At 32.2% G+C, this 12,500-nt stretch overlaps 1 protein-coding gene across 3 annotated transcripts in view; it reads right to left on the reverse strand.

Annotated features, from left to right (window-relative positions):
- LOC144958393 (phospholipid phosphatase 1-like) overlaps window positions 1-12,500 on the reverse strand; it is an 80,300-nt gene that overhangs the window by 43,533 nt on the left and 24,267 nt on the right. For 2 of the 3 annotated variants that reach the window (XM_078890394.1, XM_078890402.1), the window contains exons 2-3: window positions 9,200-9,266; window positions 5,470-5,706 (exon numbers count right to left, since the gene is read on the reverse strand). In XM_078890394.1, coding sequence (XP_078746520.1) covers window positions 5,470-5,530 — 61 coding nt within the window. In that variant the 5' untranslated portion in view covers window positions 5,531-5,706; window positions 9,200-9,266. The remainder of the gene's footprint in view (window positions 1-5,469; window positions 5,707-9,199; window positions 9,267-12,500) is intronic. The other variant, XM_078890411.1, reaches the window with a different exon arrangement.

A 12,500-nucleotide genomic window follows, 5' to 3' on the forward strand; every position in this document is an offset into this window, starting at 1 on the left:
TTCTTGAATTCCAAATATTAGAGTTAAAATATTCTACATTTGACAAAATGTCCTAATGAGCAAACAATTATATTGTATATTAAGAAGTTGGCATATTGTAGCAAACTGTCAAAACACCGGTTTTATTTCTTAACCAGTTAACTGCCGTACTATGGAAAGACAGACATTTAAAAATTTTATATCAATCTATTTAAATAACCATCATCTTGCGTTTTTGCAAAGATGAAGGTCGTTTAGATCGATCGAAATTTTGAAGGACGAGTTTTCTGACCAAAATATTAAATATCCGACTTTCTAGAGCACCACAATTAACTGGTTAATTGCCGCCACTAGTAATGTCTGATATTTGGTCCTGGAATGTTTTCCAGTGCTTTATCTGTAAATCTAGAACATTCCTCGCCTTCCGGAAACAAGTAGCAATAATACAAGTAGTTAATTCACGTTCCTTCCTTAGGGTGGACACTGAGCTGTGTTAATTTATAAAACATTTACGCTCACGGAATTTAAAACCTATTATCATTATTATTATTATTATCATCATCATCATCATCATCATCATCATCATCATCATCATCATCATCATCATCATCATCATCATCTTTATTTATTATTATTTTTATTATTATTATTATCATTATTATTATTATTATTATTATTATTATTATTATTATTATTATTATTATTATTATTATTATTATTATTATTATTATTATTATCATTATTATTATTATTATTATTATTATTATTAATATTATTATTATTATTATTATTATTATTATTATTATTATTATCATTATCATTATTATTATTATTATTATTATTATTATTATTATTATTATTATTATTATTATTATTATTATTATTATTATCATTTTTTAAAGAATATATATTTGAAATATAGAATAATTCGTGGGGTTTATAGGTTAGTACATGGTCTGGATGGGATAGACTTTTCTGATTTGTTTTCATATTCTAAAATATTACTTTTACTAGAGGGGACAAATTTAAGATTTTTGTCAATAGATGCAAAACAAACATAAGAAAAACTGGTTCGGTATTCGTATTGTCCAGAAATGGAACAATTTGAAATTTGAAATAAAGAATGCAAAATCTATGGATTATTTCAAGGTGTTAGTGGGCCGGGAATTATATGATGAGAGATTTATATATGACGAATGATGCTTGTTTGTACTGATGTTGACATGCCTTTCAATCTGGTATGTAAATATCATGCATTGCTATCTTATTATGGTTATCTTCTATATGTATGTATGTATGTGTGTGTGTGTGTGTGTGTGTGTGTGTGTGTATGTGTGTGTGTGCTTTGCATGTCAAGGTTAATGATATATGTTTGTACATCACACATACGTGAGTACATTTAAGATGTTATACTAGCTGTACCACGTGTATCATTATTGTAATCTTTCAATCAATGTAATATTAAGGGTATTCAAAGGATTTTATCCTATTTCGCCCTATTATCCCATACATATGTTATGTTATTATTATTATTATAATTATTATTAATATTATTATTATTATTATTATTATTATTATTATTATTATTATTATTATTATTATTATATTGTTATTATTATTATTATTATTATTATTATTATTATTATTATTATTATTATTATTATTATTATCATTATTATTATTATTATTATTATTATTATTATTATTATTATTATTATTATTATTATTATTCGTATACCGATTTTACTATCCGAATGTAGATCATACCAGATACGTAGAGAGAATGCTTCATACTATTAAAAGGTAATTAGGGGAAAGTGAAACATGACAACATGCTATGTCGAGATAAGGCTAAAACCTAAACTGATATTTCTTGTTGGCTTTACAATATTTATAATCTCTCTTAACGATCTAAAAACTCTCACCTTCATGGCAGCTGATCTCAAAGTAACATTTCACACTGCGTGGCATTTTCCCCTCTGAGCGGTATTTCAGTGCTAGGTCAACCTGACCCCATTAGTGGGGTCAGCCCATGGGTGGAACAGGTAGCGGTCAGTAGGAATCTGTGATGCCGCTAATGGTAATTAATTGTTGCAATATTTTATGGTATTGCTCAGTTGCTAACACAAATATGAAAATTGTTCCCTCACCACAAGCAAAGCAAAGGTTTCTTTCATCATATGCCATGGTTGATAATAATTTATCCTCTTAAGGCTGCTCATAAGAGAGGTGTCAATTTAGTGGTTTTTGAGCTATCAATGAAATTAATTTGTTGTAATTTGCATATCAATAATTTAATTCCCAGCGGCAGAAAATGATTGAAACAAGCATCATTATAAAGTAAAAATGATGATCTTGACACATGCCAAGTTTTGTTGTCCGGGCAGTAAAACCTTAAAAGATATGAATTTTTTATTGTAAATTTCTTATTTGGCATGACTTGGTGAGATCCTTATTTTCTCTCCCATAGTACTCCATGCCATGAATTATGTCCAAATATCAGTTTAGGAATAAAATATAAACCATTAAACGAAAATAATACTAATATTATTTTTTAAGCATTTAACTGATTTAAATATTATGAGTTTTGGGCACATTTGAAAGTCAACTTTTTAATGGCTTGATAACTTTTTTCTATACTTAAATCCCTTACGATTCAAGTCAAAATTATATTTTTTTATGACTGTTAGGCATTATAGTTTGGAGATGTATACGGCACTGCTTTTGTGTGGTTGTCTCAGGAAATGCCGACTTTATAGTGTCATATAGGTGTCAATGTTTAGGGTATTCTTGCATGTTGAATAAGTAATATAATGTAAGTTCAAGTTCTCCTTTTGTGCACAAGTGAATGTGTTAACTTTTTATAGACTGAAGCGTCCAGATATATATGGCAGTGATTTCCCCAAAATTAAATGATCTTGCTGTGGTATGCCTGTGGTGTTATACTGATTTGACTCTGGTTGTTATTCAATTGTTTTATCTCTAAATTTGACTGACTGGAGTTCAATTATATATCAGATGACTTTATAAGACTAAATGTGTATTCTTGGAGGAAAGGAGATGATTCTATATAAACTATATGGACAGTGTGTTCGTTTTGAATGTAGTTGGTCAATAAGGAGAAAAAGGTTACTACTTGGAATAAACTATATGCCCTCATACTTTTGAATCCTCTTTTGTCCACATACTATGTCCGTCTGTTTGAGCAAATCATTTAATTTAACAGTACCAGTGCTTAGTGTTAGTTGTAATTGATGATTGATACTGCAATATTTGTAGCATGTCCAGTAACCTTGTTGGGTGATTGATTTTTTCTTGTAAAGAAGTCATACTTTATAGGCAGATTGATAGTAAATTGAGATATTGACATCATACACAATATTAGTTTTTAGTCTTTACTGGTCAATAAAATATTATCTTTATGAGTTATTTTACCACAATCATATCAATTTACTGTTATGATCAACACAACTGTTTGAGAGGAACGGAATTGGTAAAAACAATATACAGAACTTACAAAACCATGAATAAATCAAGAAAATCAACTGCCAATATGATAATATTGCACAGGAACATAGATGCATATATGTACTTTTGATATTTATTAAAATTCTTGAGATACTGGCGCTGAGTTTTGAATAACAAATTTTTTATTTAAGTGCACCATAATTTACAAGCACTTAAAATTAGATCAACAATTTGTGATATTCAAAGAAAACTATTAACCACAAGAATGTCAAATTTTCACTGATGTTTAGAAAGACAACTGATTTTTCAAATCAAAATAATGAAGTGAAAGAGTCTGTTATTGTTTTCCCGCTATACAGACATATTATAAGACCATAAATATCCATAATTGCCCCCATTGGACACGGCACTGCCTGATACCAGTTGAACTCCAATGACCTCATGCAGGTAGCGAGCAGGGAGGGTTATTGGTCCCTTGGGAGTTCCAACTGAAATAGCGCTGATTCCACGCAGTGTTCAAGATATCATGTGGTGTAGTGTCACAATTATATTGCTGCCACTGCCACCATCACCACCACCACCACCACCACTAGAACTAATAATGCTTCTATTATTAATTACTACAACTACTTCTACTACTTCTACAAATACTACTACTACTACTACTACTACTACTACTACTACTACTACTACTACTACTACTACTACTACTACTACTACTACTACTACGACTACGACTACTACTACTACTACTACTACTACTACTACTACTGCTACTACTACTACTACTATTATTTTTTTTAAAAATCTCCTTACAGGCGTCATGTCTTGTTCTCAATGTCAAATGTTGCTGTTGGACAGGGACCCCTTGTACAGCGCTATGAGCAAGTTTAGTGGATATTGTGCTATATATAAGCTCAATTTTTAATATTGTTTTTACTACCACTACTACTACTACTACTACTACTACTACTACTACTACTACTACTACTACTACTACTACTACTACTATTACATTTAATTTAGTTTGAACTATGAAGCGTGAACCATTTACAAGCTTTGAAACATAAACAGTTCAATATACTATAATGACAACAATATGTGGACCCATGAAGCAAGAAATACGTCACTCGACTGGTCTAGAGAAAAAACCTCCACCCCACCTAATGTGGTCATTAGTTTAACCAACATGCGCTATATTTATAGGATCCTTACTACTTAAATTACGTGCTTATCAAAGCCATAATAGCATTCGCCAATATTTACATTCCCCTTCTTTAAGCATGAATATTGTCGTTACAACCTTAGCATAGCCCTGAATCAATCATAGGCTTGTAGAATGTCAATGCACCATTGCTAAATAAACAATGAAAAAGCTTTTCGCATTCATTCATTCATTCATTCATTCATTCATTCATTCATTCATCTATCCATTCATTTATAATATTAAATAACTACTACATAAACAATCCCGAATTAAAATGCCCGTTCTGTTGTACACTGACAGTAATATATTGTGGCCTTTATTAACATTTTGCCAGTAATATCATATGAAAAAAGGTTGGATTTTGTTGGGGTTTTTTTTCGTCTCCAGCAGAATGAAAAAAAAAATGTCTTATTGGTTTAGCCTTGATTGTCGACTTGTTTGATACCAAACCTTAAGAAAACCCTATGTCTCTTTATGAGAATTTGAACTCATAATCAGTAAAATCTAGTAGCTACACCAAAAAAAAAAAAAAAAAAAAAACCCAAAAAACCCACAAAACCAACTAAAAATAAAAACAAACAAAACAAACAAAACAAAGCAAAACAAAAACAACAAAACAACAACAACAACAACAACAAAACAAAAAAGAAGAAAAAACAAACAAACAACTAAACAAAACCTTGGCACTTATATAGAACAATATCCACTAAACATGCTCAAAGTACTTTACCACTGCGTCATTAATCAACGTGTTAGGATTATGCTGTGCAAACATGAATAATTCATAAACAATGAAGACAATAAATTATACTTACGGCAGAAAATGAAAATGCAGATATCTATGGTGATCTGTTTACAAAGTGCAGAGGAAGGCATTGCGAACAGGTGGATGATTTTATGTCACTTGAGTAATCCTGATATAGAATTAAGTTCAAAATCTAGAAAAAATGTAAATCTTGTTAAACAGTTTCAGCTCCTTGGTTGGTCTCGTGTTGCAATAGATTAATCACACAATATTTTTAAAATACCTATCTATATGTATCTTTAAGATCCTTGATTATTGAAAAAAGTGGCAAAAATATAATTAAGTAATATTAAGGCGATATTTTTTAATCCAACTTATTACAAGATAAATAAAGATCTTTCACAAGCCTTGTGTATTCTTTGTCACTCTCAACGATGTCGGTGTGTCCGTAAAATTATTTTCCTTCTTTTTAATATTAAGCGAGTAACAGAGAAATGATATGAAATCACTTCACACTACAGTAGCATGCTATACGATTTTTACTCGTATGTCCAATTAGTTTCTGAAATGGTTTTTTTTTTTTTTTTTTTTAGAAATTTCGCAGACTAACATCGCTGGAATGCATGGGAAAGAGAAATCCGCGATTGTTACTAGACTTATAATAAAAATAAATCTGAAACCAACATACTATTTCTGGATACAAGAACAGTCGTGCATATTATTAACACTCAAGCCACGTACTATTCAATCTCCATCTACATACTTTCGGACGTCATTAGACATTGGGCAGGGGCGGTATTGACTAAATGGGACATCAAGAAACTTCATCGAGGAAGCACGTTAGAGGAATTGTTTTAAAAATGAATAAAAGAAAAGGAAGTAGGTTTACTTCCAAAATAAATAAAAAATCAGAACATCCCATGGTAGAATATTTATAACATAGATTAGATTTAGTAAACGATGAATAGGAACAAGATAACTAATTTATAATAAATATGTTTAATATAAACAATTTCGCCAAGGAAATGCTACTTCATAATATGCCGATATTGAAATCAAGACTTCTAAAAATGTCAGGCTTTAGCCTTTATGAAAATATTGGTGTAATCTTAATCTATCGATATTTCATTAAACAAACTTTTTTTCTGGCTAGGGGTGTCAGAGAGAAAGAACGAGATATGTGCAAAATGCTGCGGACTGACCAATAAGAAAAGCAGAAAAAAACCCGTCACGTATCTATATAAAACAATTCATGAACCGTCAGTAAATTTAAGTGGATAGCATTGCAGCTTTTCTATACGGACGTCTACCGAGAGAAAAATCCACCACTTTTTCTTTTGTGTTTTGTCCTGAACATTTTAGCATCAAATATCGATGGATTTAAATGACTTCCTGTCTGTCCAAAATGATCAACCTTTGATATCGATAAAGTTTCAGACTAAAGACAATTCGGCAAGTTGGATGTTAGCTTCATTTGTTGATCTTCGGTGTAAACGATTCCCGACAGAAAAGAAAATAAGCTTTTTTTCACTTTTAGGAAGTAAGTGGGTCACTTTAGCCTAATGGCGATAACTTGGTGTCAGGTATCCCCCCATTGCCGGTCCTGTTGTAGTAAGTACCATGGCACTTGGATCCAACAAACGAGATGTTTACCACAATATAATTTGATATGTTTGTATTATTTACATTCTCTATTCTTCATACGATGCCACTTGTGTTGTCTTGAAATAGCTTACATTTGGTTCATTCCGATGTAATACCGTTTCGAGACGATGGGTCACTTTTAAGGTTTGTATATTGATAAATATTGTTCTCAAAGTTAACAATGTCTTAGTTTATGAAAAATATTATCTTACATGGCTGCATTCATTAAAGATAAGGAAAGGGATACACATCGATGTTGAAAAGGATCGATGTATGGATATCACATCAATATCGTGGTAAAATCGAGAATGCTTATAACTTATAGTGCCATTTTTTTCACAAATCCTAACAATCTAATTTTTTTGTAAAACTAAATGAATGAGAATATTTAAATTGTTAATATTTTTTTAAAGTAGCCATTAATACGATTATATATTTTCCCGCATTTCATTTTTATGTATAAAAAGGAAGTCAAACTCATTGTGTGACGTTGACGTCAATGAATTAGATCTAAACAATTTTACGCACGTTTTGATGACGGTAATTTTATAAATGAAATTAATAGAATTAGATAAACATTATTAAATGACGTGACAGAAGAAGATGAGATTGTGTTTGATGAACGGCGAGTGAGGAGAGAGTTTGAGAGTGTAAATGTACAGAATGCGCGTGGGCCAGATGGCATTAGAGGCAAGTTATTGAAAGTGAGTGCCGAGCAATTGTGTTATATTTTTACCATTATTTTTAATATGTCTATCCAACAATCCTATATTCCGGCCATTTGGAAAACATCGAAAATTGTCCCTGTCCCCAAGAAAGACAAGGTCTCTTGTATGAATGATCTCAGACCTATAGCCCTGACATCTATTGTTATGAAATGTTTCGAACGACTTGTACTGAAAAAGCTTAATCTCCAGTTTGGTCCCCAATCTGACCGCTTACAATTTGCATATCAACCAAATAGGTGTGCTGATGATTCCATTAATCTTTTGTTGAATAATATTAATATTTACAGTCATTTAGATAAACCAAAGACATATTGCAGAATTATTTTTATTGATTTTTCTTCAGCATTCAACACGGTTCGGCCCCATTTACTTGTTGAAAAGCTGAAATGTCTGAATATAAATCCCCATTTGATTTCCTGGATTCTAGACTTTCTTTTAGAGAGAGTACAATTTGTAGAAATTGCGGGGGCACTGCTGGAGACACAAGGAGAAGATTGCAAGCAAATTCTGCTATCGGAACCACCTGAGAGAACCAGAAGCAGAGGCAGGCAGAATAAAACATACATTGAGTGCCAGCTAGATGACACACGAATGGACAACAGCTGCGTACCCTTATGGAGGACAGGACAGAATGGCGAAGACTTGTGGCTCATGTTGGACGCCCCAAGGGGCGGCCTAAAAAAAAAAAAAAATAATTAATATTATAATTGTTATTATTAAATTATTTTTGGGGTCGCTAAGCGTCATGAACAAAATCGAAGATATATCAGATTCAAGACAGAATATAAATATTAACAAAGAACACGCCTAGAATGTTTTTCCCGTGTATATGGATTTAACATTCTAGATACTATTATTATTATTATTATTATTATTATTATTATTATTATTATTATTATTATTATTATTATTATTATTATTATTATTATTATTATTATTATTATTATTATTATTATATTCATTTTTGTACATTTTTCTACAATCCACAGCTTCTAACATCTTAATACTGTTTATGTTGATGACAAAGTTCAAAGATTTCAAACTAGCGTTTACAGATGGTCGGGGTGTTTCTGAATCACGTCATTTTATACGAATGGGAATGGGAGTTCACAATTAAGGAATGATGTACACCGTAAAAGGATGATGGAATTTAATTAATGTTTGATATTTAATCAGATTATTAAATATAATGGTGAATCCTGTGTATTACACAACCTGTCAATGAATGTTTTTAAATTATGGATATCACCTGACTTTGGTACCAAAGTATCTAAAGCTCAGATGCTCCATAAACGTGATGTGCAGAAATGTCACAGTATTTTGTCGGCTATGTTCTAGCAATTTACAAAATATCTAATTATTATCACTTTTATTTTTTCATCTATTAGATTTGGCAACAAAATTTCACACAAGCAAAGATCCAATTACAATGAATTTCTTGTTGTAAATTCCCAGTTTCGATTTGCTTTTTGTCAACAGATGGTACTTGTGTGTTCTGAAATGGAAAAGAAATAGAAAGATATAATTATTAAGTTACGCAAGCCATAAAACACGTCACACGTAAAGTAATTGACTTAATGAAGACATTTTTACGAGTATAAAAATGTCAATTTAATTGTACGCGCCCCCCCCACCCCGCCCCCTAACCCACCTTTTCCTCCGATTCAAATCAACGTGGCAAATTGCTTTACCAGTATATTTCGTCTGAGAGAATGTCGGAACATCTTTAAACTCTTGTGCCAATATATGCAGATTCCAAAATAAATGACACCCCCCCCCCCCCCCCGACCAAGAACAAAATATAACCCAGCAATTTTCTCTGAATGATGAAATTCGGACTTGGCAGGTTTTAAAAGTCATTTCCTGATGTATGAGTTATATTGGCAATTGTCTAAAAGATAAACCGTTGATTTAAAAAACAAACAATTATATTCATTTGTGAGCCACCGATAAAAATGATACTATGTCGTGGTGAATCCGATCCCCGATATTTAATTTAGAACTGATATGATGAGAAAGACGAACTTAAAGAACTTGAAAGTACTATCGCAATGTAAAAAAGTTCCATATAATTATTCTATTCATCGTATCGAACAGAAATCAATCCGAAGTTTCATATTATGATACGTTGTAAAAAACAAATAAATATAACAGCTTCAAAAAAGAATAAAATACAAAACACGGAACGTTTCGCGCTCAAAACCCTTCTTCCGCCAACCAACAACAAAAAAGACCAATAAATACATTACTACAAAACCAAATCGATAACTAATAAATATTTCGTACGACCTCCATAGATAATATGTGGCTATAAATTCAATTTTTCCACACACGTAGTACATCCACGACATAACACCACTTTGAGACAAGGATCCATTTTCTTCATCAAATTCATCCTGACATAATGCCAGATTAACGTGGCGGGTCAGACATGAGTTGGCTTAGTCAGATTTAATCACTGCATTCACCAGTCAACTGTCGTATTCTGGGAAAGACATAATAATATACTTTAAAATTTGGCAAGAAAACTCGTCCTTCAAAATTCGATCGATTTAAGTGATCCTCATCTTGGCAAACAAAACTCTCAAACCTGGGTTTTGATTAAAGACCTCACGTGGTCCCAGGTTTGAGAGTTTTTGCCAAGATGAGGATAATCTAAATTGATCGATATTTGGACGAGTTTTTGTCAATTTTTTAAATATATATGTCTTTCCAGAGCAAGGCAGAGTTAACTGGTTAAATTTGAAAACAAGAGCAAACATAAATCACAGGGTTTTGTATGCGAAATCATTAGGTAGAATTGTAATCATTGTACGCTATACAGTTAATGAATGGAATGCTTTGATCCGACGCTTCGTTGAACTGCTCAACCTTTTAGTAACGTCAGATCCCCACTTCCCCCGTCTTTATACTCCGCTCAGAGCACGATCTGTGTCAACAACTGACACGCAATAAAATAAAAACCTACGTCATATTATAGACACTTTCGAAGTGGAAAGAGCAGACATCGCACGATTCGCACTTTTCATTGACAGGTTGCGAAATACATAAGGTGGGCGAATGCTCTCTGGAATTTAATCATTGAAAACGAGTCTTAATTTATTTAATCCATTTATTTTTGATTGATACAATCTTTTAACTTTGGTGCGAGAAGTAACAAAGGGAGTTCACCTGGTGTGAGTAACGATGCTGGTTGACGTAGGGTATTTTCGTTGGTGGTAGTGACGTAGGCAATTAGAACGGATCTCGGAACAAAAATTAATGAATGAAGACTTCTAAGGTTTATGTAAATAATTAATGAAAAGGGAAATATTCTTTTTAAAACTGTTAAAAGTGGGTTCGAATATAAATTACGTTTTACAGAGGTTTAATCACAATGACAAGTTTATCCGATTCTTTAATGGTTCAAAAAAATTATTTTTTAAAAATAAAATCCTAATAAACAGCATGAAACAAACTCAAGTAAATTAAAATTACTCAATAAACAGAAGAAAAAAGAACCTACGGAGAAATCAGAAAATAACACGAATCTCCTTGATTTCACAAAATCATTTCACAATGCTAAGTAGTTTGATTTCATTTGACAAATTACATTATTCTATAAAATAGCTATGGATATCAAAACATTCTGACATGTTAATGTTATCTTGGACGCAAAACTCACTGAGTTTTTCTTACATTTAGTTCAGCACCACTATTCCGAAATGAACAAAGTTTGGCTAGTTTTTTTCAGAGATCAAACGTGTTTTTGGCCGTTGTATAAGAGTGTATACTTGGGTAACAAGTGATATATTAACGACTTGTGATATTTCTATGACGACTCTAAACGCCCCCCCCCCCCCCCCGCACACACACACACACACACACATACACACCCACCCACCACCCCACACACGTAATATAACTATTTATTTTGGATTTTACGACCCCGGAAATTTCCAGCGGTCTGTTGCTATCGGATTTCATCTGGCAGTTTAACCATTTGACGGCGAGATTTCCAGTGTCTAATATAAATAGATTCCGCCCTACCTATTCACGAGATCCGTCAGCCTGATATAACGTACCAATACACAAAACGATGTGTAACTTAAAATGTTTACAGTCAGTTTGAAACAATATAGTGAGAGCAACTCGTTGGCTAAAATCAATAACGAACAGCTGAGTGAAGTCATTTTCGGTCCTTCTATAGATAGTATGCGTTTGGCGAAGAAGCTCACAACATTGCCATCCGGAAGTATTACGGACCAACAGACACAAAACTATGTGTAACCTTGAACGTCTATAGTCCAGTTAATACAGTCTAGTTAGAATTACTCATAAACGCGGATGGCAAAAAGCTTTAACAAAGACCTGAGTGACGTCAACTTCATTCTATCTATACTAACGATATGACTGGAGGTTCATTCAATAAATCCATAATTTTTCTACTCTCTCATGGAAACGTCAAAGTGAAAAATTTGGGAGCAGGAGCTAGTGTAAAATAAAAATCTGAAAAGGTGTGTATGAGACCGTGCCAAAGCAGGAAAAAACAAAACAAACACATCTTTTTCTTGCTTTGTCTGGCACAGTTTTATAGACACCTTCTCATATTTTTTTTATCTTGAGGAATCGGTGAGGTATGATGTTATGCTAGGTTAAAGTCGAACCCAGTATCATTAGGGTTATCAAAAGGAAATCCTGTCATAATATTGTTACAATTTACTTGAGTATTACCACAACAATATTATAA

This window comes from Berghia stephanieae, chromosome 1 (assembly GCF_034508935.2).
Source record: "Berghia stephanieae isolate SIO BIC M18660-M18661 chromosome 1, UCSD_Bste_1.3, whole genome shotgun sequence".
NCBI classification, from domain to species: Eukaryota; Metazoa; Mollusca; class Gastropoda; order Nudibranchia; family Aeolidiidae; genus Berghia; species Berghia stephanieae.